General features: G+C 40.4%; 3 protein-coding genes across 4 annotated transcripts in view; 2 read left to right on the plus strand and 1 right to left on the minus strand.

The window, feature by feature from the left end:
- Nucleotides 1–380: 380 nt before the first annotated feature.
- Nucleotides 381–2,739, plus strand: GLRX2 (glutaredoxin 2). The gene is made up of 4 exons (XM_014308115.2): nucleotides 381–507; nucleotides 588–657; nucleotides 1,375–1,551; nucleotides 2,076–2,739. Exons 1-4 carry the CDS (start codon nucleotides 476–478, stop codon nucleotides 2,193–2,195), a joined length of 399 nt encoding a protein of 132 aa, XP_014163590.1. The 5' UTR covers nucleotides 381–475; the 3' UTR covers nucleotides 2,196–2,739.
- Nucleotides 2,740–2,899: 160 nt separating this feature from the next.
- RO60 (Ro60, Y RNA binding protein) lies at nucleotides 2,900–18,645 on the minus strand. Of its 2 annotated transcripts, none has more exons than XM_005423721.2 (8): nucleotides 18,056–18,645; nucleotides 17,055–17,275; nucleotides 16,637–16,783; nucleotides 15,264–15,401; nucleotides 14,936–15,052; nucleotides 14,072–14,185; nucleotides 13,517–13,663; nucleotides 2,900–12,614 (listed from the first exon to the last, which is right to left on the minus strand). In XM_005423721.2, exons 1-8 carry the CDS (start codon nucleotides 18,624–18,626, stop codon nucleotides 12,462–12,464), a joined length of 1,608 nt encoding a protein of 535 aa, XP_005423778.1. In that variant the 5' UTR covers nucleotides 18,627–18,645; the 3' UTR covers nucleotides 2,900–12,461. The 2 variants fall into 2 exon arrangements, with proteins under 2 accessions (XP_005423778.1, XP_030915050.1); XM_031059190.1 differs by having other exon boundaries at nucleotides 18,285–18,440.
- Nucleotides 18,646–23,669: 5,024 nt separating this feature from the next.
- Nucleotides 23,670–23,981, plus strand: part of UCHL5 (ubiquitin C-terminal hydrolase L5) — a 17,276-nt gene continuing 16,964 nt past the window's right edge. The window contains exon 1 of the mRNA XM_014308096.1: nucleotides 23,670–23,778. Coding sequence (XP_014163571.1) covers nucleotides 23,670–23,778 — 109 coding nt within the window. The remainder of the gene's footprint in view (nucleotides 23,779–23,981) is intronic.

The following is a 23,981-nucleotide window of genomic DNA, read 5'->3' on the forward strand; positions in this document are numbered from 1 at the left end:
TCTGGAGCAGGTGGGCTCGGCACTGGGAGTGCGACCGGGATAAGGATCGGGACCGGGACCGGGACCGGGATCGGGACCGGGACCGCGAGTAGGATTAGGGTCGGGACGGGGACAAGGACAGGGATCGGGACCAGGACCACGAGTGGGATTAGGGTTGAGACAGGGACGGACGCCGGGACAAGGACGGGGACCGGGATCGGGACAGGGACGGGAATCGGGATCGGAGCAAGGACCGGGACTGGGAGAGGGACGGGGCTCGGAATCAGGATGAGGACAGCGATCAGGATGAGGACGAGGGCCGGGCTCGGGGGCGGGTGCGGGGTGCCGGTGCCGCGGGTGTCACCCGTGTGTGTGTGGCTGTCGCCGGCGGCGCGGAGCGGTTCCCGTGTAACGGCCCCGGGGCCGGGCTGTTCCTGCCGCAGCCATCCCGCTGCTCCCCGGCCCTGCGGGCACACGAGAAGCAGGCTGGCTGCACATGCTGCAGCTCAAGGGAACCTCCATGGCGCAGTCAGTGAAATACCGAAACAAAACGGGCCAATGTGGCCATCCTTTGAAAGCTCGAAGATCTGACTGTCATTTCTTTTTAGCTATAGAATGGGGAACAGACAGACGGCTTCTGTAGGATTGTCGTGTGGTGCTGCCGCGAATCAAATACAGGTAGCATTATTTATGGGCTTTTACTGATTTTCAGCATTTATAAAAGCAAATTACTTCAAACCTTTGCTTATTTACACAAAGAAATACTGTAAATAGTTCTGCCTGTTGAACCTGTTCCTATGTTTATCATGGTTATCAAGACATGCTGGCAGTTTTGTTTATCCACAGCCCTGGAACCTGATCTTCCTAGGCTGCACCCATTTTATGGGTTTTTTTAGACCTCTACTGAAATTCAGTGTTGCCATTGACATCAGGGATAGAACCTTGTAAAATTACTGATATCAAGTAAAGTTAAATATTTTAAAGTTGTGGTTTTTATAAATTTACTGATAGTTAATGATAGCCTGAAATCCCCTTGAATTTACAGTAAAGTGATAAGGGTGTATCTTCCAGCCACTGCTTTTGGTCACTGTGCTCGCCACTGGCACATCCCAAGTGCCTTACGGACAGAGAAAACTGTCCTAAACAATTTAGGGGGATGCAGGGAGTTGGGCAGACTGCAGAGCAGAGTTGTACCACACCCTCTACCATCCTTGTGCTGGTTTGGAGCCAGATGCAGGTCAAACCTGCTTTCAGAGGTGCCAGCAGAGATTTTCCTGTGTGTGCTACTCTAACAGCAGCTTTTTAACCTGTGTACTACTTTCATGAGTGTTCAATAGTGTTCTAAGTGCATTGGCTTGAAGCTCGCTGACTTTTAACTTTCTTTTGAGCACACAGGACATTATTTCACGCAACTGTGTGGTGATTTTCTCTAAAACAACATGTGCATACTGCAGAATGGCAAAAAACCTCTTTCAGGGTTTGAATGTGAATTACACAACTGTGGAACTGGACCTAAATAGAAATGGAAGACAGTTCCAAGACACTCTGGAGCAGATGACTGGTAGCAGAACAGTGAGTATGTTCTCTTATACTTAACAAGTAACAGCTTGGGCTACACACATCCCGCTTGGGTTATATCCATAGCAAGTCCTTAATTGTTTTGAGACAGGTAACTTTGGGATACAAGCTCTAAATTAAATACTGTAGGAGGTCTCTTCTTCTAGAACCCCTCTGGCTGTCCCTCACAGCTGATCGTTGCTGTACTGACACTGAAATAATTGAAGTATCAAAGCAATTTTTAATTTGTATATTTAAACCATTGCATTTAACCCATTTATTTTAATTTACATAGTCTCACTTGACTCAATTATTGGAATTTATTACAATCACCCACTCAGTGTCTTCATCCCACTTTTGAGGGGCACATGAAGTTTCCCATCTCTGTAAATATTATGGACAAGTATGGGTTGTACATTAATATTATACACACATCTAGAAGAACACAGTGATTGTGTGTACTGGAGTCCACATGGGCTTGCTCGAATGTTTACCTTTTTCCCAAGAGGTAACTAATGCAACTTTTGTTTTCTTGATAGGTCCCAAGAGTGTTTATCAATGGGACTTGTGTTGGAGGCGCAACAGATACTCAAAAGCTTCATGAGGAAGGCAAACTGCTTCCTTTAATTAATCAGTGTCATACAAGGCGAAATTACTGAGCAACCACCTCTAGCTTCGTCTTCCTTTGTATGAACAGAATTTCAGATGAAATCAGAAGATCACAGACACAGCATGAGCTGCACTCAACAACCTCAAACCATGGCTTTCTGAATTACAGATCACTCTGACAGACTTTATGGACTTGGTGAATTACTTGGTGTCCTTGCCTCAGCTTTCCCACAAGCCCAATGGTCATTAGCAAACATTAGTAACTCTTGGGGCTGTTAGTGAGACAGTGATGTCATTTCATCATGATTACATCCTGCTTCAGGGAAGCCCAGGCTCTGCAAAAAGAATCCTGGGGGTTTTGCTGCACATTAGTTTGCTTTCTAGCTTTGTCTCAATAAATTGTCTGTTTTATTTAATGGTTTCTTTAAATATAATTCTTCTCTGTCAAACTGAAGTGTAAAGCAAACCCAGTTTGTAGTGATACTGGTGTGTGCATGTCTGCCTCTCCTGTACTCCAGTGCCTGATCACCCAGCTCCCAAATGGTGTGTCCAATGGAACAGAAAAGGGAATAAAGATTGTGGCAGCTTTAGAGAGTGACAGCTTTCATCTTTCCTCTGCATTCTGAGGGATCAACCTGCACTGCCATTCAGGAATGGCCTTCTAGGGGGGCCAGGCAGCTCGGGCACTCAGCTGCAGACTGTGGTACAACCGATCCAACAGCAGCATGAAACATAAGAGCAAGGGAAGCAGGTCTAATATGCATAGAGTTTATTTAATACTTAAATTCTACAGCCAGAATGCAGTTTACTAGCCATTTTAACTTTCAGTTAAATGTCTAAAAGAAATGACTAAAATTCCATAGTTTCAGTACAATGTACATCCAAAGCCAGACCAGGCAATGCCAAGACTCTTGGTTATTTCAAAGTAGTTCATATGCAAGTAGAAAATTATATCCCACTCTTCAGTTAAAGGGACCATTACACAACTAAAGGTGCACATATTAGAATAAAAACATTAGTCAATTAATTTTTTACTCACTTTTTGTCAATTAAGAATCCTGTTATTTCCATTGCTTTCAGCACTGCATGTTCCTAAACTACTTTTTCCCTCAAGGAAAAAAAACATCAATCTTTAATTCCAGGTAACTAGGACAGCAAGAATATCACTTAAACTTGACAGCTTCATTTTTGTGATGCAGGTTTGAACTAAGTTTAAACTGCATCATTTGTAGAAAGTCTTTAGTATACAGTTGCCTGCATTGTGCATCTTTAATATGTAATCAGCTAATTCAACACACTGACCTTGTTTCATTTTAATTATTGCAGTTTACTGTGTGGTGCTAGGACACAGTCATCAAGGTAAACAGATCTGCACCTCTCTCTGAATTTACACTTAATAAAGCAATTTATTTTGCACATACAGTCATATAAGAATACCAAGTATTCTTTTTCTCTGTGTACAATTCTTCAGCCAGTGATGTTTTTACCAGAAGCTTAACAACAATTTTGTCCCCAAAACTGATAAACCCATCACATAAAAATAATAATAATAGTATTCAAAGGAATTTTTCAAAGACCTTTTCATTTGTTCCCTGTTTAGAGGCTTGTTCTTTTAACCTGTAGTCTAAAATAACCCTTTGAGTTCCAAGTTCTGGAAATCCCAGGGCATTGTCACTTAAGGCAAATTCTCTTGCAGCTGTTGAAACAAGCTGTGCCTGCAGATGCAAGTGAGTGCCCCGTCATTAAACAGGATCTAGCTTAAGGCACCCAAAGGGTTAATTATGTTTCTTTTTAACCATATTAAGGCTCCCAATCCAAACAGTTTTTTCCATTGTGTACAATTTCACAGAAAGTAGCAGCAAGACAGTGCCTTTGTTACTGGATGGCACAAAGCCACGTTATGCTAAAGTTAATTAAACATGATATGGCAGTTAAAGTGTGGTTCTGATCTAGGGGGGAGAAAACCCAACCAAAATTAAGAACCTCAAGAATAGTCACTAAAAATTTCCATCTTTTTTTTCCCCTAGCATTGTCTCCAGGACAAAGCTGTTTATCTTAAAATATGCTTGTCCTGGGATCTAAATATTGAAATTTATCCACTAGAAGATCTGGATACCTGCTCATCCATCTTAAATCCCAAGCTTCTAAGAAGCAGAAGAAGGTGGAAACAAACACTGAGTTGTTTAATGAAGCATTCAGGGCTGTGAATGTGCCCATTTGTTGCTTCTTAAATACAGAATTATTTTTAAAGAGTAGAACTGCACTTTTACAGGAGAATGAAAAGACATTTTATTTGTAACTAGTTGTGCTTAACTCTTAAGCTGGTAACAGGAAAACAGCTACTTATATTCATTATTTCTTAATGAAGCATTTGTAGGAGTTGTCAACATACCACATATATATGCAAATATATATATATTTAAACAAATTCAGAATGCAGAAATACCTAAAGAAACCAGGCTTTGCAGTATCAGAATCATAAATCCAGATATGTAAGCACGCATATTTAAAGACACCATACCTTCTGCTGAAATTAGCTTATCTTTTATGATTTCCCTCAGGGCAGCATATCCATAAAACACTGTCCTGGTCAGTGTTTTACCTTTTCCCCAGAACTCTTGCTCAGCCATTTGCACACCCCACAGTGTCATGGTCAGATGAAATCTCTACCATTCCAGCAAGAAAGCCCTTGGAACAGCTGCTTACAGCAGCCTTTCTGTGCACTGCAAACCACTGCAGATAGCAAAATAAACCTAGAAACTGGTGGAATTTCATAGAAACTAAATAAAAGGGTTAAAAGCACAAGAAAGACAAATGATTCTTTACTTAGGTTTACTTCTATAGCCTATTCTTTCAAAACTTTCTCTTGTCAATACTGCAAAGAAACTGCCTGTTTATCCAGAATATTAATTTAAATGTTTTCCTAATTCTGCATGACAGCAGCTTGATACTATTTAAAAGAATGAAAAGTTTCAAATCACTGAAGTAATTCTAGAAAAAAACTTTACATTTGAAAAGCCAATTGTAATTGTTGCTTTTTTCAAATAAAGCCATTCACAGGCAGATGTTGGATTTTTGTAATAAATAAAGTATACTTTTGTAACTGATTTTTACACCAAGTTTTACCAAAAATCTGACAGATACAAAAAATTAGATGTTTTGTAAGAGATTTATATAATTAAAGAACAGAAAAAAATATTAATTATTAGAAACATGAAATACTATGCCATCAGTTCTGGTGCAGGGAGCTAAGTGAGCACACTCAGTGACAGCAAGAAGGCAGAAGAATGGAGGCAAAAATAAAAGAAAAAAGGAATGGATGAGAGCTTGTGATAAAAGATTCAAGTATAGGCCTGAGGTGACAAGATGGAAAAGGAGAAAGAAACCCAACACTAACAGAGAAAAGGGGACAGCAAAAGAAGAAGAAACAAAACAAATGGAACCAAAACTAAAGCTTCTGTTATGGTGCCTGCGAGCTCAGGACAGGGTAAGCAGTATTTGCAATGCAGACAGATATTTTCCTAGTGTTTTTACACTCAGAGCCATTATTAAAATACATTTCCCAAACTGCTGGTGTGTTTTTAAGCCAAGAATACACTTTGTTGAACAGCCTTTTAAAGCTATACCCGTCTATGGGCATCAGTTAACAACAGCAATGTGAAAAACCAACATAAACCCCCTTAAGACTTGTGTTTGACAAACAGGTTTAACAGTGGTTTTAAGCAGCAAGGTATTTTAGTGCCAGTTATTAACAGCCCTCACACTAATAGTGGGCATTTAGACTGGCCCTGCTGACCTCAGAACTACACCTAGCCTCAGACTTCTCCTTTTTGAAACAGAGGACTGCAATCTAATTCTACAAGTACCTCGAACTCTCCTACTCCTTGCTCCAGGTCTAAAATTCCTGACATGAAAGTCTATTTCTTGGCAAAACTATTACTGTCATTATTGACTTTATTACTCAATGCTGATGTGCTCACTGCATTTTTTTTAAAAACTCAAGAGCCTCCTGCCCTCTCCGTGTCATTTATTGTGTCCCTTCCAAGAAGAAACCTGACCTTGGATGTTCATTCCTCACGGGAGAATGTTTCACTTCTGCTGTGCTTCCAACCACAACATGCTTTTCTTCTTTCTTAAAGCTTAAGTGAACACACTACAGTGTTCAACACAATAGTCTAATGCTCCAGAATTGTCAAGGGGACAAATGGCAGTCAAACTGAAACCAGGTAACTGTAGCTATCAGGAAACCTGGAAAACCTGCATTTCTAGGATACCTGCATTTGCCTGGTCTACAGCTGCACTCTGCATTTAGATCTTTTTTCCTTCAGCATTTTGAATAAAATTAACTAGCTTTAAACTTGTCCCTGGTCAATGCTTACTGGCTAACTGCAGTGCACAATTACAGCCCCTTTTCTGCTTTTCCAGTCAGTGTTCCTCCAATGCAATGACCACTGATAATTTGAAAGTCTCCTTTTTAGGTTGTTTATTGTACACTGAACTGAAGCTTAAGCTTATCAATTTTGTCTTAACTCACTTTTTTTATTCTTTTTCAAGCATTACAGTAATTATTGCCTCTTTATATGTCTAAAGTTGTTTTGGGAATTATCAGTTTAATAACTACAGACTAGAAATGGGCCAATGCATGTTATGGCAAGTGAGTCATGCTGTCCCCTAAAATTCAGTGTATGGGCAGATAAAAAAGATCCAGTCTATGGACAAGGAATAGGCAGCATCATTCTTCTATGCCCCTTAATAGAAGAGAATAGCAAAACCAGAAATAAACTCCCAGAAAGAAAGGTCCACATACTATAAAATTTCAGCTGTCAGCATTTACTTCAGTTTCCCCTCTCTGTGCAAATCCTGAAGGAGGAGCAGATGGCAATGTGGTCTGACCAGTGCTGGTTTTACATCACAGAAAGCACTGACCAGGTTTTCAGTCCAGAGTTACTATAAATGTTTAGGAGCACATTCTGTACCCCAGCAGGGATGACCACCTTTTATCATTGGTCACAGCTATCCAGTGTCAACAGATACAGGGATCTACAATTTCTATCACTCCTACTGAAAAGTTCATCTTTACCTCCACACTCTAGTTCAAGGAACTGCATTTTAAACTGGACTGCTTCCAAAGATGCAACACCACTATAACCATACATTCAATCTGTTAGTAACTACTCTAATTTTTATTTGCAATAAATTTACTTGAAAGTTACTTGAAACGCCTGTTTTAAGTTTTCATTTTATATTTAGTCCAAAATATTTCCTATTATTCACAAATACTACTGCAAATAAGAAAAAGTACTTGCAAAAGATACTCATCTATCAGTTATTTTTGACATCTCTAGCTTAGAAGGAAACACCCTATCAGATGTTTGTCTATTGTGTCATTTAAAATGCATTACTACCAAACCCAACCCCAACACATCAGTGCATTTACTGGAAATAATTATTAATACGTATTGAGCAAATGAGTTTACTCCCCATACTCATGGTGTTTTGTTTAGATGCTAGGAATGATATGCAATTTTTCATGAGAAATGGCTGGTTTTCTTTTTGCAAACCCCAAAGTGCTGTGTCTTAGCTTTTGTGGGAACACTTGGTTTGTTCTAGAACTCACCTGAGGAGCTGGTGGCAGTCCTGTGTCTCCAAGCATTCTGTGAGAGCAGTGAGAATTCAGGAGTGACTTACATTCATGCTGGCTGAAAGGCAACACTCTACCCAGCAGTTCTGTTAGCCCTGCTTCCCTCTCTGGATTCATTATGCATTAAGGGAGAGTGTAAGGAAGTAGCAGAATACCTTCAGTAACATGTAACATCCTATTTTAGCACCAAATGAGATATCCCAGCTACACAATGCAAGATTTGAATTTATCATCAATAGGAATGAGGCATAATGAAAAGTGTTACAAGTACCAAAAGTATAGTAGGAACTTCAATTTTACATTTAAAAGCTTGGGTTTTAGGCAGAAAAATATGGTGTGATGTGTCATTTACCACTATGGGTAAACATGATATTTTTAAAAATCATAATTCTTTTCAAATTAACATCAAATTTGCTGTTTAAAACAGTCTGCATTAGCATAAAAGAGGCTGAAATATGTATGTTTTAGAGGAAGTTGTTAAAGCATCACTAAAAAACTTTTCAAATCTTGTAAGACTGATCTACTAAAGAGATCTTTTAACTTCCCCCCTATACACACATATAGAAAACACAGAATTAAATACATATACACACAAACTGCTATCAATTTCTGTTCCAAAGTGGTAGAATACTCACTGGCTTTCTCCTTGTCACACTCTTACTATCAGACTAAAAATAAAAAATTAAAAATAAAGAATCCAGTTTCAATCACTTCCTAAACATGATTTTGTGAACATGAAGGAGGCAACTGTACAGTTCATAAAAGTTTTTAAGAATTGGTCACTATAAACTGGAGGTAGTTTTGAAATATGTTAGCTTGACTTAATGTATGAAATCAGAAGTAACACTAATCTACAAAAAGATTTTAAAAATTAAATACTCTCCTGTTAGGAAGATTGTTTCTGAGTCATTGAATACATTCTTTTGAAAAAAAAAAGAAGTAGCTTTTTGTTTCTGGTTGCTCCAACTCAGCTTTGCTGAGTAGGCCAAGACACATGCACTTGTTAATCTTGCTCACTGAAGGTGTGCTGATGCTTCTTGAAGTTGTGACAAGGACAGAATGTGACATCCCAGTCATTTCCAAGGTCTTTTTCTACTAAAAACAGTTTTTAGAACTTCCTGTAAAGCATTTTTAATTCTAAACTAGTTTAATTCTAAACTAGTTTCTGAAATGGTATTGTGCAGAAACTGCCCCTCAATTTACCTAAAGAGATATTTCCTCCTGAAAACCCAGATGATAATCCAGAGAGGAAAAGATTAGCATGAGCTCTTGCACTTTCAGTTTTAGCAGTATAAAATGTCCCTGGGTAACTTTTACACTGTATCACAGTCACATGGTCTCAATACATACCAGAAAAAACTTCTTTTGTAGATTTTAACCATAGCCATGGAAACCACTGAACATTACTAACACTTAAAATACAAAGATTTTAAAAAGCCTAAAGAAAAGTCCCTCTCAATGAAGCTGCTGGTAAACTGCCATTATTAAAAATACTAAGCCCATTTGTTTCCAGCTCCACTCTAAAAGTAATTAATGAATTTATTCTTGGAAATAAGCGTTCCACAGCAATGGGGGAAATTAAAAATCTCTCCATATTTATACTCTACTATAAATGAAATTAAATTATATACTATGTAACCCTGTAACCACTTTTAGCAAGCTTCTCACTGTTATTCTAAATTGTGTGCAACAGGAAAAATAAAAAAAGAGATTCCTCATCTGCTTTTCTTGTTTTCCCTTCACAAAAAGTTAATAAAAATCACAAAACCATGAGGGTTGGAAAAGAGCTCTTAAGATTGAGTCCAGCCATCAACCCAACACCTCCAGGTCCACCACAGAGCCATGTCTCTAAGCACCAGATCCACGAGGTTTTGGGACACTTCCAGGGATGATGATTCCACCACCTCCCTGGGCAGCCTGCTCCAATTCTTGGCTGCAAACAGGATTTGAGGTTCAGCCTCTCTAGTGCCAAGTCAAGAGGAAGAACTCCTTCCCTGGTCCTGCTGCCCCTCTTTCTGATCCCAGCCAGGATGCCCTTGGCCTTCCTGCCCACCTGGGCACAGCTGGCTCTTGTTCACCCACTCCTGACCAGCATCCCCTTTTCCACAGGGCAGCTTCCCAGCCACTCTGTCCCAGCCTGGAGCATTACTGGGATTGTTGTGACCCAAAGGCAGGACCCAGCACTTGGGGCCACACTCAATCCATGGCCCCAGCCTGTCCAGATCCCTCTTGCCCTCCAGCAGATCAACTCAACCTGGTGTCATCTGCAAACTGAGGGTGCCCTCGATCCCCTTGTCCAATCAGCCATAAAGATACTGAGCAGGACTGGCCCCAACAGGGAGCCCTGGGGAGCACCACTGGTGGCCAGCCAGCAGCAGGATGTGACTCAGGCACCACCACTCTCTGTGCCCAGCCATCCAGCCAGATTTTCAGCCAGCAAACAGTGCACCTGTCCAAGCCACAGGCTCCTATCTATCTTCTCAGACAGGAGAGAAACAGTGTCCAAGGCTTTGCTGAAGCTCAGGCAGACCACATCCTCAGCCTCCACCTCATCCACCAGGGAGGTCACCATTCATATCAGGAGATCAGGCTGGTCAGGCAGAACCTGCCTTTCACAAAGCCAGGCTGGCTGGGCCTGTTCCCTGGCTGTCCTGCACGTGCTGTGTGATCCAGATGATCTGTTCCACAACCCTCCCTGGCACTGAGGTCAGGGTGACAGGCCTGGGGCTTCCTGCATCCTCCTTCCAATGAGTGTCACACTGGCCAACCTGAGTCATCCTGAGACCTCCCTGGTTAGCCAGGATTGATGATAAATGGTGGAGAGCAGCTTGGGTGGATTCCATCAGACCCCAGGGACCTTTGAACACTTAAGTGGAGGAGTAGGTCACTGTTTCCTCCTGAATTACAGGGACCTCATTTTGTTCCTTGTCTCTGTCTTCCCAAGGACAGCTGGTCTGACTATTAAAGACTGAGGCAAAGAAGGCATCAAGCACCTCAGCCTTTTTCCCATTCTTTGTGGCAATGCTTCCCCTCACATGCAATAAAGGATGCAGATTCTCTCCTTGGCTCTCCTTTTGTTGCTGATGTATTTGTAAAAACAGTTTTTGTTATCTATTTCAGCAGTGGCCAAATGAATTTCTAGCTGGAGTTTCACTTTTGTAACCTTCCTGCATAACCTAACAACATCCTTGTAGTCCTCAAGAGCATCCTGCCCCTTCTTCCAAAGGTCTTTTTTCCCTGAGTTCCAGTGACAGCTCCCTGTTCTTCCCCAGGCCAGTCTTCTTCCCCACTGGCTCATCTTTCAGCACATGGGACAGCCAGTTCCTCCATCTTTAAGATCCTTGAACAATGTCCAGCTTTCCTGGACTGCTTTTCATTCAGGACTGTTTGCAAGGGACTTTGTCAGTCCTAAAGGCCAAGGTCTGAACTCTGGGGCTCCTCAGCTTCCCCTACACCCTCCTCGATGACTCCAAGGTGGTGCTCAGGGCTCTGGAGGTGATACACCTGCTCCTGGCCCTGCTGGTCTGTGCTGCTGCTCAAGTCCTGGGGGACAGGAAGCTGGCCATCCTGCAGTACAACCCTGCTCCTGCAGCTGTGTCCTCAGCAGGTGCTGGATCTGCTGCTGCAGCAGGGGTACCTGCAGCAGAGGAACTCCAAAGTCCATGAGGAGCTGGACAGCACTGTGGCCCCTTCACCTACCCCGCTGATGAGATGGGAGTGGCCAAGATGGTGTTGGGCTGGCTCCAGCACTGGTGAGGAGTAAGAGCAAGGTCCAGCATGCTGCCACAAAGAGTTGGCTGTGGTGGTGTCCTCCTTGGGCCCAGGCAAAACCACCCTTCTCCTCAAGGTGGTGGATGCTGTGGAGCTTGAGGACAACAGGGATGGGGTGATTCATGTGCTGCAGGCCAGGCTAGCCAGGAAGACTTAGGTGAAGCTCAGGGACCAAGGGTTTGTGAAGTAGACTGTGGTCCTGCCACCATCCCATCATAACAGGGGGTCCTGTTCACCCCTGGGACAGATCCAGAGTGGCTGGTGCTGGCCCACAGGACACAGAGCACAGTTCCTGTGGTTACCACACAAGGGCTGATGCTCTCTGGATCTCCAGCTCACACAGAGCCCAGGCTGGTCAGGGAATGAATCCAACTAGAGTTTCAGTGCGTGTATGGGAAGAAACCAACTGCCTTGGGAAAAGGAGGGTGCTGGATACAAGGAGGGTGGCTGAGGAGTGCAGATGCCTTTCTGAAGGAGCAAGAAGCAGGGCTGCAGCTGTGCTGCAGGACTCTGAAGGGTGATGTGACGGCATTGCCAGCCATTACCAGCAGTGCCCAAATGCACAGTGTGCTGCTGCGTGGCACCAAGTCCCAGGGTGACAGCGGTGACATGTGGCTGCCACCTCCAATGGCAGGGGGATCACTGGCTACTGACAATTTGATACCAGAGATGCCAGCACTGAGTTTCTCTGTTAGATTTGCATGAGACTGAAGTTCTGTTCAACCTTACAAACACCTTAGTGAGAAGCTCTAGTCAGAGATGCTTGAAGTGCCACCACCTCCTGTAACATTCTGATATGTATACAAGATGCCATGAGCTAATAAAGTATATTTGGCTGGGAGTTCCCAGGGTAAAGTCTGTTGCCAGCAATGGACCCACTGGGAAAAGCAGATGCCTAAAAATGTTAAATCAGACCTAAAGTGAAGTTTCGAAGGACATCCAAAGCTCCTGTGTCGAAGCCACAGATATCCAACATGCCTCTGTCGTCCGGGTCCGCGACCGTGAAACCGTGAGAGGTCATCCCACAAACCACCAGCTTAGCAGGAATACCCATTTTCTAGAGGAAGAAGAGCAAAAAATATCAGAAAACACATCTAGAGTAAAACGTGCACATATGCAGTAACTTAAATATGCCAGAGGGCCAAACGTCACTTACATAAGCCATAAGAGCTGTACTGACAGAAACAAGGGACACCAGAATCAGAACTGCAGGGAGCCTGTCAGCACTGGAATGGCAGCTAACCTCAACTAAGGAAACCAAATTAAAGACTTTTGGTATTCATTTCAACTGGGTGGAAACTACGTAATGATTCAAGTCCATACACCCATGCCTGACAAACACATTTTTGGTAGTTTAAAAAATAGTTTATTTAAAGCATAAAGGATTGTTTGCTGAATAAATTAGGGTTTCCAATAGCAATAGCTTGGAGAAGGTATTTTTCTCTGTTCTACTGTAATATTATGAAGCTGTACAGATTAGAGCAGTCCCTTTAAAACACAATAGGCTTTCTTCATAAGATACTGTCACCTCATCCTCTTGACACTTGTCTTCATTACTTCATTGAAACATTTTGACATCTACTGCAGACATCAAAGTTGAACTTAGTTCTGAGAGTCAAACATCATTCTGTAACAACTATAAAAACTTATTCCATCAATTATATATAGGATGTAGAAATTCATGCAGTCCCTGAGTACCAAAATTTCATGAACATTGGAGCATACCAAGCGGGGCAGGCTAATTACAAATCCTTTTAGCAATTCCGTGGTTTTAAATACGCACAATTAATGCAATATATGCACTAATTCTGCCTAACTGCAGGACTGATAAGTTTTTAACAATATATAATTATTTACTGAAGAAAGCCACAACCAGTCCAATCTCTAAAGGATTTTTAGAGCTGGTACAAATACTTCGTACAATATTTTTTAATCATAAACAGTCAGAAGCATATTTACCTCTCTGTACTCTCTAAGGGCCACTGCAGGAGGAGTATTCCCAGCAAAGGTCTCATTATCAGTAAATACAATGAAGACATCAGCAGCTGTCTGAGTTTTTTGAGCCCATATCATTGGAAGAGAACAATCAGTGGTACCCACTGGAATCTTATTGAGAAAAAAATAAATATACATGGAACACATTAATACAGAAATTAACAAACCATGGAAAAATTCCTTTTAATATAAGCTTCATGTTTTACCATGTGTTACTACACAAAGAGGCTTTTTTGTTAAACTTGTTAATTTTATCTCAGTTGGTCCAGGATTTATTTTTTGTTTGAATTTTTTAAAATATTCTTTTCAAGCTAACTCATTGTGACATAGCACTGACATTCTAAATTGCAATGTTTAATATCCAGCAAATGAAATAACGACTTTGCTGGGCTTTCTCTAAATAAAATGCACCAAAAAAAAATCCAATCGTGTACTAGAGCTATACAGATTGAACAAGGTAGTAGGATTGATTACAAAGAAAATACAATGTAACTGCTGAGACTTTTTTTTTTTACATACTTCATACATTTTCACTAAAACTTGAGGTAAGGTCATGTCAGCTGTCACTGGACACGGGACCATTTCATGTGAAAAGGCAACAATTTGGGAATCCTTCTCAGTCCGTGCTACAACCTGAGAAAGAGAGAGAAAAGGGTGAAAATAATTCAGTTACATTACTCTGAATTTTTAATGTCTGAACTGAGCCATTCCCTACCAACACAAATTACAAATGCTTTTGTATTTAAATCATTGTGGCTGCTCATAAACAGTAATGGCTCACTCTACACTTTAAATAGTCTGTAAATAAATATTCTGTAAATAAACACTGCTCTAATTACTGTAACTATACTTCCATTTTCTTCCCTCTCCTCTGACATAAAACCTTGACTATTTTTAAGGGCCAACAAAAGTTCAACTCCTCTGCAATGAAAGAATACAACACAAGAAGCTTTAGAATACTAAACTGAGAGGAAAGTAATTGTGAATAAAGGCCACACTGACAACTCAAACAGACATAAGAATTATCCCAATATTTCTTAATCTAATCTGTGTATTTCTATGAAGGCTTCTGAAAAAATTAAAACGTTTAAGATAAAGTTATTATTTTTTACTTATAGTAAGCCATTTTATTATGGCTAAGATAAGTGAAAAAGCTGCCCTGACCACTTTGATTTACAACAGAAACCAACTTCTTCAAACTGATGCTTCTGAATATGGTTGCTAGGAGCTTTCAGCAATGAGGCAGAAGGTCACACCTCCTGTATCCAAAAAAAATTATATGTGAATTTCCTCTTGATTTCTAACCAGCTTTAGAGCACCTTTCTAACAAAAAATCAATTCAAGCTGAAAACAGTTATAAATAAAAGAAATTGGAAGCCTCACCATACACATTACTGCTGCAACCGTGCTGGCATTGAGCACACTGCCCAAAACCTTTTGTGTCATTGATGCACTAACATCAACTGCAATTACAATGCGTTTTCCTGTTGGTTCCACTGTCTGAAAGAATAAAAGACAAAAATATCATAGGTACACATAATTTATATACTAATTTCTTCCTCTGCTTTCACTCCTAAAGAGAGCATTTTTTCCTCTTTCTAGGTAACATCAAAGTTTCAGAATTGTTACCCACCCCAGGAACTGTTCCTGATAAGCTTTCAGAAAACACAGAACTCTTAAAAAGCTTAACAAATTGGAGAACTATTATTACCTTGAAAGCTTTGTAAAATGAGGCATCTAAAGCTTCTAAAATGTCTTCATCAGGACGCCACCAAAGCTTCCCTCTGTTTCCATGTCCAGCTTTATAGGTTTCTAATGCAACCAAAATATGGAAGGGATGTATTCTACCCTACAGGCAGAAATCAAAAATAAGGACATGAAAATTTAATCTCCTTAAAAAAAGTAACAAACTAGAACGTGAAAATAAGTTCCTACTACAAAAAAACCTCACGTTTAGTATATGGTTACTTTAAATTTGTTAAACCTAAAGAGTTCATGCAGTCTTTACATAGGTGTTGGATGAACTGATACTTGTGGGTTATTGATAATGGACCTCACTCCCTCTCAAGAATCCTCTAACACCAAATGGGATGGCATCACCAGAATTCTGGTAAAATTTTGGAGTTCTATGATTGTCAAGCGCTATTTTTCATCACAGGCTTATAGTGAAAGAAAGTCCCTGCCCAGCTGAAGAGAAAGGAGCTGAGCAAGGAAAAGAACCAACTTAAAACTAGCTTTATACAAGATACAGTAACACTGGACAATAAATTACTTTGGAACACAGTATCCATTTTTCTCATGCTATAAAACACTCCAAAATATTTATTTTCTTTTTTGCTTTCCACATATAAACTTAATTTATATAACCATATAAACATTTTGTTACTTTATCCAAAAGGGGTGTTTCAGTGCTTAATCACGGCCAGCATCAAAACTCAATGAATCTGAATGCCTGTGCATTGCGTATCTTCCACCAAGGCATTGCACCATGATCTTTGCTCTCCCTTCTCCAGGAAGGAACCAGAGAAAAAGAATTGCAATAGGATGGGGGGAAAAGGACTTTTGTTGTTGTGCTAAATTCAGCTCTGGTGCTGAAGAATTTCAGTGTCCTGATTTTCATCTTCCCAGCTCACAAAACTGCTGCTCAAGACACTTGTCCTCTCTACCTCTGACTAAATCCCTGAAAATGTTATCCTCTCATTGGGGAACCCTCTTTTCCTTCTTACTTTCCTCCCACTTGGATGGACAATAAACCAATCAGAAAAGAGGAAAATCTCCTTGCCCATCTTGTTTTTCCCCTCAGCTGCTGTGCTATTTTCTTAACTCACTTAAAAACTATAAGACTCAGAAGAAATTGATGAACCCAACTAGCAAAGCTTGTCATGGCCCTCATTTAAGAGAGGATCCAATAGCTGCCAATACACTTATTTTATCTGAATGTTTCAGAAAGCAGGTGGGGAATCCAATGAGATCATATACAGAAGTTTTAAAATAAAATTGCAGGCATTAAACTGCAGTTTTTAAATAAACTAAACATTAAAAATCAAAATCCACAGAGGCTGACACTGCTTATGAAGGTCTCACCTTTTTTAGCAGTTTCTCATTTCTCAGTTTTTCACATACTATTGCCACTTCTGAACCTCGTGGCTCAAGCACTGAATTTGCTGCCAGCTTTCCCAAATTTCTCAACAATACAGAAATAGGCATTTCCTTCAGTAATGCCTTCCAAACCTATGATGAAAGAGAAGGGAAACACAGAAAGATGAGATTCTCAAAGTACAAGAACTGTTAGCTGTACACTGAATAAGTGTATTTTAAAATAAATGTACAAATTCTATTAAGGTCTTAATAATTTTAACTATTTTAACTATTTGGGTAAACAACTTGAAAAACAGTGTAAGGGCTACTTTGAAAAGAAATCTAGATTTAAGACTCTGAACAGCATTACCCACTGTAGAGAATTCATACTTCTATGGAGAATTTGGCTAAGGAAGTTACCTACCTCTTTAGATTTCAGATGGTTTGTCAGGAGGTGCTCTCTAACTAGACCATACTCCTCTATCAAATGAATAACTTCCAATTCATCTTTTGTGCGTTTGACTTTCTCCACAGCCTCCAGATACTTCAAGAGTTTTTCAGTCTCAGCAGAAACTGCTTTCTCTTTATAAGCTTCTTGGACATCTTTCCACCCCTTGGTAATATACTTAGTGACTATAGCAATTCCTGATGGAAAAGAAAACCATTTCTCAAGCAGGATTACCATCTGTATACTGGATTTTATCATTCTAGCATGCAAATCAATTAGCAGGTTTCATTCTCAGACCTGCCAAACATCTACTGAAAAGGTCAGCCACACACAATTCAGAGCAGTACTTTTAATTACTGTATTAATCTCCTTAGAAGTAAAGAGCTTTATGTATTTGCTACATTGTCCAGAGAAGCTGTGGCTGCCCCTGGACCCCTGGAAGTGTTCAAGGCCAGGCTGGATGGAGCTCTGAGCAGCCTGGGCTAGTGGAAGGTGCTCCTGCCCATGGCCGGACGGCTGGAACTGGATCATCTTTATGGTCCCTCCCAACCCAAACCATTCCATTATTTTAAAATTTGAAGTCAACAGATCTTCCCACATAACAAAAAAAGTGTTATTTCATCATTTGTAAGCAAATAGGAACAAAATGAGGGAGTTGTGTTATTGTGTCTTCTCTTGGCATATGGAAGAAAAGAAGGAACAAACCCTGTTGATCTTGAATTTAAACAGGTCTGGTTTTTGATATGATCACCCACATTTTTAAGATGCAATTTACAGGATATCCTCACTAAGAGGATAAACCCTGTTTACCTTGAAGGTCTGTTTTTTAATATTATTACCCACATTTTAAAGATGCAATTTACAGGATATCCTCACTAAGAATTCATCTACAATGGAACTCAGGTTTCCAAAATACTTCCACAGTAAATATAAAAGGTTTAAAACACAGTATTTTCAGGTAAATAAAAATTTATTACCTTCACTGGCAGGTTTTAGGTGGGACAACCTCAGAAGATCTTTATGAGACCAACCACTTCTTTGCTTATATTTTGTAACTGCTAAAGCAAGAGCCATGCCATTCTTTCCATTGTACCAATCTGCAACAGCTTTCCTCAGAGCACGGCCCCACATGCCACATTTCATGCCCTCCTTCAGATCTTTTTTAAACTGGATGAAAGTAAAGAGATGGGTTGGTATGCAACACACCTCGGGGACAGCTTTAAACGCCGCTTGTTTTGTTTTGGCATCAGAGCACTGCGAGCAAACGGCGAGGGCAAACAGCAGGGGCTCCTGTCTTGCCGCTCTGCCCTCTTGACTAAAGGCTTTGATTTCTTCCACAACTTCACAGCCTCTGCCCTCTTCAATGAGCCTTAGCAAAGCTTCAGCGTTCTCAAAGCCCAGCTTGTGCTCCTTGACGTGGTAGGCGCTGCCCTCGGAGCCGAAGCACAGGAAGTGCTGCAGCCGGGCGCTGTCCGTGAGGTCCCAGCCGGCACCGCCCGGCCCCGGCGCCTCGCTCGGGGGCTGTGCTGGGCTCTCCTCCGCCTCCATCCTTCACGCTGCCAGGCTCTGCTGCAACAACAACACCTCTCATTACCAACTGCGGTTGGCTACTCTTTTAGCAAAGTAAATACATGGCGTCTATGAGTTTGGCATCTTAAGTTCTCATTCATGAATTTAAGCATACTCCAAGTGTCCAGTAATACACATCATTTAGAGCAAAAGAAACAAAAAAAACTCTCTAAGTTATAATAGTGACTAATTTACTTCTTTAAAACCAACTCAGAAACTATTTAACCCCAATAAGTGGCACACAAAAACCATCTGGTCTCAGGCCCTTTCTGGGTCACTGTGACCCCGAGATTGTTAAAAGTCTCTTTTCCCAGCCTGAGCGCTTGAAGAATGAGTCGGAGCTCTCCAGTTCTCGGTCTCAAGGTTGCTTATTGCATCTTATCTATAAAAAATTTTCTCCTACCCTACCAAGGTCCATCCTACAGGACAGTTCCAGGCACACTGTGTAGGGGGATAGAATATAAGTAAATAAAGGTAGTATAGAAAGTAATCTTACCCCCTAAAGACTTGCAGCTGGGTTAATTATTAAAGAGTAGGAGCAGGCCTGATTTTAACAGGCCACAGCTGTAGCCAATAAGAAGAGTGTTATAAAAGAGTGGATTGGTTGGTTGAGGGCAATTGGAGTCAGTTGGCTACTGTGAGGACGGGTCAGTGCCTAGAGGAGCGGCCTATGAGAAACATCAAAGAGGTAAGAAACTCTAGCAATATGGAACCTTTGCAAAATAATGACAATAGAACTCTTGCGCTATAATCACAACAACACTGCCTGCCCCTGAGTTCTATTGTCATTTATACTAAAAACTACATGTACAATATTTACAATTACTTTCCAATATCTATCACCTATGTTAGACAATGAGCTTCTACCTAAGCCAATCTAAAAGTGCCACCATCACAGCAGAAGATGGAGGCCAAGAAGAAGAAGGAGAAAGGCTGGACACACCCAGTTCCCTCCATCTTGCCTCCTGAACCCCCATACCAAAAACCCCAAAATCTACTTTTCCACCCTGTGATAATTTCACTATTATTCTACCTAAACTGTTGTGGCTTGCTGATCTTCATATAAGGTTGGTAATTTGCTCCACAGGTCATAATCAAACCCACAGGTGTTTTGGGCTCCGTGCCAGGGCTTCTGAGCCCCCTGGCAGGGCTCCTGGCCATCCTGGACAGCCAGAGGGATATTCTGGGTTTCCACAATCTGGTGTTATAGCTTTTTGGCACTAATATATTGTGAAAAGTGCATATTACATGGCAGATATTTACCATATGTATTTCAGTGTATTGATTAGTAGTGCTCTATTAACATTTTAATAATATGCTAAATGTAGTCTTGTAGTTAAAAGGTAACTTTTGTAGCTAAAGTAAGAACTATGTTAGTGGGATTTTTTTTTAAGAAAGGAATGAGGGCACTCGCACCAGATAGCAGCCCCAGGACACACAAATCTTTCAGAGAAAAAGAATTTATTGCCCTCTTATCAGAAGAAATGAACTTCCTGCCTCAAAGGTGCTGTTAGGATGAAGAGGAAGAAGTTGACACAGACCAGATAGAATCCTGTGTTTGAATAGAATTTATGCATCATGGATGAAGTGTATGAATATGCAACAGGCTATTGTTTTTAAGGGTTAATCCTCTGTTAATGGGGGTCCTTTTTTGGGCTCCTGCTACCCAGAAAAAGGCACCTGGACTGTCCGTAACTCTTTGCCTTTATTGTCTCATATTGTCCTAATTCAATTTGTCCAAATTATTTTTCCTCTAATTGTATTACCATTTTTATAGCCATTTTATTACTATGAAACTTTTAAAATTTTAAAAACAAGTGATTGATGTTTTTCATGTATATTACATCCCTTAGGTAGATTTTTATATTGCAGACTAAATGGCTCAAAATTCAGACCTTGCCCTGTTCTATTTTGCTTAAGAATTGCTAATACCGACCAACTGAAGAAAAATGAGGCTAAAAGGAACAACTAAGATATGGAAAAACTGTTTAGTTGGAAGACTGTGTGAGAGTTTATATGTGGTAGGTTTCAGTGAGGCTTAGACAACAGCTTTTTAACAACTGAGCAGCTCAAGAACAAATTATCTTTGCTACAGGCTTGAAGAGTCTGCTGCTCCAAGTGAGATCCAAGAAAACAGGGACATTATGGATTCTGTGCTGCTTTACATTTGAAGGTAAGAAGCAAAAAAATTCACAATCATTCAGGTTTTTCTATTTATACCCTCCTGAGCTGCAAGAGAGCTGTAATATTTGTAGGGCAACACCACTGCTCTTACTTGGAGAACATCCAGGACAGCAAAAATCAAGCCAGGGCATTTAAAATCAAGCAAATGCAGGTGAAATAAAATTAGCAGGGTAAGGGTAAGAAAATTCCTCATCACCACCACCTCCAAAACATTAATAGCACAATAATAAATTTAGTTTACTCAGTTCTCCAACAATAAAATTACACTGAATAGCACCAAGAGCTCTTACTGAAAACCAAAAAGCCAGAACCATTAATCCACTCCATCAAACTGCATATAAATCTTAAAATTCAGGGACTAAAGTCTGAGCTCACACAAATGGCATGTCAAAGATTTTCAGTTTTCAAGAATTGCAGATATCTATTTTTGACTTTTTTTGCTTGTTGGGATAGTGAAGACAAATAAAAGCCATTTTGCTGCATTTACCAGGATAAGGCAGCACAAACAAATGTCACTAATGTAGACAGAGGGGCTCCCCCCCACCCAGTTTCAGTAAGTAACACTGATTTACAGCTTCCCTACTTCTTTGACAGAGAATTTCCCTTTTTCTGCAAACAACTAGAAATGCACCTTTCCTCTGATTTTGCACATCTGCACTAATCTGCACCCAGAATTAAACAGCCATCATCAGTGCTCCCATTACACTCTACAAACTGATAAAATCATAAAAATGGAAGCCATAGGTTGGCACCTGGTTTAAGAAAGCAGGTTTCATTGGAAATTAATAAGAAATATCTTTCATTGTATTGTTTAGAGCATCAGTGCTCAGCTAAAATTATATATTCTAACCATGTTTCCTGCCAAAGCTATTTAAATACACATCATGGTTGAACTGACTTTTTCCCTGACATCTGAAGCATGCAAATACACTGACAATAACAAGGGTGGTATTCCCCATCCATGAATACCAGATCAGGACTTTTTCATGTCTAAAAACATTTTATTTTAATACAGTTCCATTAGCTCATTTCCTTACACAGTCAATAATGTTTCGTAATAAACACAGAAAACCCAAACAAAATCCTGAAATCACAGTAAGAATCCATTTAGTTATCAGAAAAAAAAAGGTACGTGAAAGATACTGAGAAAAAGCATTATCTTGAAGGAAAATAAGAATGGGAAGCATAAAGGATCACCCACGGACAACAAGATGTCCATGTATACAAAATATTGAGAATGAGTTCTTGCTGTAGCTTTCATAGAGGGAAAATTGCGGACGATATTTGTAGAGGGAAAACTCTTATGGATATTAACAATGGATCATTTTTATGTTTACTTTTGTATGGACCAGGCTATTCATGGACTCACACACTGGCAAGAGGCATATACCTGCATCCATATGCTTCTGACACAAGCCCATAATAGAAAAGATAGTTGCAAATAGTTTTTCTGACATTTAGCTCCTTAATTTGCTTTCTTAGGAATATGCTATAAGCTACCAACCCAGATTCTGTTACAATTTCCAACAACTGTTTAACATAAATTGTAAATTCTTGTAAATAAACCTGTATTTTAAAAATTATTTTTGAAATCCACAATAGCTGATGAAAACCACCAATCTCACTACTAAACAGTTACAGCAAAAGTATCAGATTTACACTTCACCAGCAGCTACTGGAAAAGCACTTATTCATAGTTGAGCTGCTGAAGTCATTTTGGCCATTTCTAACCCTGTGTTACATCCCAGCTTCACATGTTCCCAAAGCTTTTCCCTCCTTTGGACCCATCCCTCTCCTGTGCCCAGACCTCAGCTTATTTTTCCATTTAACACCTCTACAACGTAGACAACTTTCACCCTAACAGGTGGATAAAGGCAGATGCTCACTTAACATACGCTCTGCTATAAGTCTACTGCTCACCTGCTGAGCTGCAGCAGGGAACTTGAATTTAAAATACCTGTGGAGGATTTATCAACAATATTCTGGCTCCCCAAGCACTTTCAATTTCTGAACTACAAGAATGCAAACAGCAATTCTGAAAAGTCCTAGACTAGGATTTTTATAACAGAAGTCCTAGACTAGGAGTTTTGTAACAAAAATTGCTAAACTAAACTCTATGGCTGTTCACCATTACTAATGAAAGAGAAAACCCACTATATTTCAGCTGCCATGTAAATTTGTAAGTAAAATATGACTTTGACTGCTCTGGAACAGCCTATACACCAGTCACACTGCGAGAAGTAATTCAATGTTTTTATGTTGCTGTACCATAGCATGATTCAGTTAAGTTGACATTTGTTAATTTCGATGACTTTTCCAAATTGCCCTAGCTTTCCTAGGAAATAAAATGTCTGACAAGTTTCACCGATGAATGAAAAAAACCACATAAAGTATAAAGCTTTAACAGACTAGAGATTCTAATTTAAGTGCTTCAGTTTAACTGCTACATTAACAACTAATGACACTTTGTAGCAAAATCTCATGGAATCAATCTTCGAAAAAGTCAGGTCTTTTATGACCAAAAAAGCATTAACATTTTAAAGACAACTTCTCAAATTGCCTTTGAATACTCCAAAACCACATTTACTTCAATCTATGAGGAACTGAATTCTGCTTCTCTGTCCTTTAAATCTTTAAATTCAGTATAAGCATTAAGCTGCAGACTATAAGGAATGTCTTCTAGTTAATTGAACAGGGAGACCACAACCATCACATTGAGTTACATTGTTGTAACAAAACAGGCTTGTGCTACAGCTCTGACCACATAGTTCTCATACTTCAGAAAATAAGCACCTCCATGTCAACTGGGATGCTAGGAGAACACTTCCCAAATCACCGATGGAGCGCTGGACGACAGCAGCACAGCAGATATCCCATTATGCGAACCACATACCAGCCCACGCATTTGTACTGCAGAATTTGCAAGAGCCTGTCTGCTTTAAAAAATGTACTGACTGGGGGGCCAAGGCAGCTTAGCTGACGTAGGGCAGAATTAGGAGATCGAAGCACCTAAAGCGGATACCCGGCGAGCTGCGATGGCAGCTGTCAGTCTCCATAAAGACGATAAACACGCGTGACGGGGAGGACGCGTAACGCCGGAGATCCGCCCGGGAACGCCCCGCGGGCCCCTCACGCCCCGGGGCTCTCCGG

The sequence above is a fragment of the Geospiza fortis genome, unplaced genomic scaffold, assembly GCF_000277835.1.
Source record: "Geospiza fortis unplaced genomic scaffold, GeoFor_1.0 scaffold229, whole genome shotgun sequence".
Classification (NCBI taxonomy): Eukaryota; Metazoa; Chordata; class Aves; order Passeriformes; family Thraupidae; genus Geospiza; species Geospiza fortis.

What these genes read in the sequence shown, in the direction of transcription:
- RO60 (XM_005423721.2), bottom strand. Translation starts at nt 18,626, where the DNA reads ATGGAGGCGGAGGAGAGCCCAGCACAGCCCCCGAGCGAGGCGCCGGGG. An exon ending in ACCATCTGAAATCTAAAGAG is followed by an intron (nt 16,784 to 17,054) that starts GTAGGTAACTTC and finishes CTTTCATCATAG; the next exon opens with GTTTGGAAGGCATTACTGAA. An exon ending in TTTTAGTGAAAATGTATGAA is followed by an intron (nt 13,664 to 14,071) that starts GTATGTAAAAAA and finishes TTTCTCAATAAG; the next exon opens with ATTCCAGTGGGTACCACTGA.
- GLRX2 (XM_014308115.2), top strand. Translation starts at nt 476, where the DNA reads ATGCTGCAGCTCAAGGGAACCTCCATGGCGCA. An exon ending in CTGCCGCGAATCAAATACAG is followed by an intron (nt 658 to 1,374) that starts GTAGCATTATTT and finishes TTGAGCACACAG; the next exon opens with GACATTATTTCACGCAACTG. An exon ending in AGATGACTGGTAGCAGAACA is followed by an intron (nt 1,552 to 2,075) that starts GTGAGTATGTTC and finishes TTTTCTTGATAG; the next exon opens with GTCCCAAGAGTGTTTATCAA.